The sequence below is a fragment of the Limulus polyphemus genome, unplaced genomic scaffold, assembly GCF_000517525.1.
Source record: "Limulus polyphemus unplaced genomic scaffold, Limulus_polyphemus-2.1.2 Scaffold325, whole genome shotgun sequence".
NCBI lineage: Eukaryota > Metazoa > Arthropoda > Merostomata > Xiphosura > Limulidae > Limulus > Limulus polyphemus.
The window spans coordinates 22,353-23,629 of NW_013665935.1; the positions used below are offsets into that span (position 1 = coordinate 22,353).

A 1,277-nucleotide genomic window follows, 5' to 3' on the forward strand; every position below is an offset into this window, starting at 1 on the left:
GGTAAAATTTGGTAGACATTTGCACCTATTTTTTTACATTACTTACAATTCGTTTTATAGGTATTTGATTATATTAAATTTGTTTTGTTAAGTAGATGTTATAATTAATAAAAACTTTAGTTAATGATTTATTTTAAATGACTGTGTAAGATTTGTACAAAACTATGTTGGATCATGAATTGTTTCAAAATATGGATGGTTTTTATTAATCTTATTTCTTAATTTTATTCAGAGAAAAAGTAAAAATTATTTGTCCATATACATATGTAGCATGTCTACTGCATAAAAATGTTGATAGATTTTGACAGACTTGTGCCACATTTACAGCTATAATTTACACTCTTATTTAACATTGATTTTGATTATAATATTTTATATCAAGAAGTTATGAATATTTTTTTCCAGAACAGTATATTACAAAAGAAATCAGACAGCAGTTGAATGAAAAAATCAAATCCAAAAAGGGAAGACTGATTATCAGAAACTTATCTTTTAAAGTAAGTTTTTAAATATGGGATTCTTGTTTATTATTTTGTTAAAACATAAATATTTAGTGTTTGAAATTCTGTTTGTGTGTGTGTCATTAAAAAAGATAAAGAAATGTCACAGGAAATAACAGATTAATTCAATATTTGACACATTTTTTATGGTCAAAATAAAAGACTTGATTCACTCAAGTAAAGGTCACTTAAAAAACATGTTCTTTATTCTATGTATTGGTAACAAGGTGATTATACCACTTTTTAGAACCTTTTATACACTGAGTGATCACAAGTAAATAGACACCTAATTTTTCGTCATTTAACTGATTTATGCTAACTAATTTGTGTTCAGAGAGCACTATATAAATGAAAATAGTCTGCACACTAATTATTTTGTGCTACAACATGCCTAGAACTCAAGGTTCTCTCGAATTGTCAGATTTTGTTAGAGGAAGGATAGGTGGTCAAGCAGATGGTGGAATAAGTCAGCGGCAAATTTCGCAGAATTTGGGAATCCCGCTTTCGACAGTCAACAGAATCATCGTGCAGTTCAGGAAACAACTGAGCAGCATCCGGGTCATCCTGGTCCATCAGAGGACAAAAAGGGCTGTCAAGAGGAGCATTGAAATGGATCCCAGATTAACGACTGCAGAAGTGTCCAAAGTTGGTGGGATGAGCCTGAAATCTGTTCAATGGATTCTCCACAGATTGGGTTATCATTGCAGAGCAGCTAGTCAGATGAAAGAAGTGGGCAAGTGATATGATGACCAAGCCTCTGGACTTTTGGAAGACCGT

General features: G+C 31.4%; 1 protein-coding gene across 1 annotated transcript in view; it reads left to right on the forward strand.

Annotated features, from left to right (window-relative positions):
- Positions 1-405: 405 nt before the first annotated feature.
- The window catches only part of LOC106457389 (RNA-binding protein 28-like), a gene marked incomplete at its 5' end in the record, with an annotated part of 25,900 nt that continues 25,028 nt past the window's right edge, over positions 406-1,277 (forward strand). The window contains one exon of the mRNA XM_013916800.2: positions 406-497. Coding sequence (XP_013772254.1) covers positions 406-497 — 92 coding nt within the window. The remainder of the gene's footprint in view (positions 498-1,277) is intronic.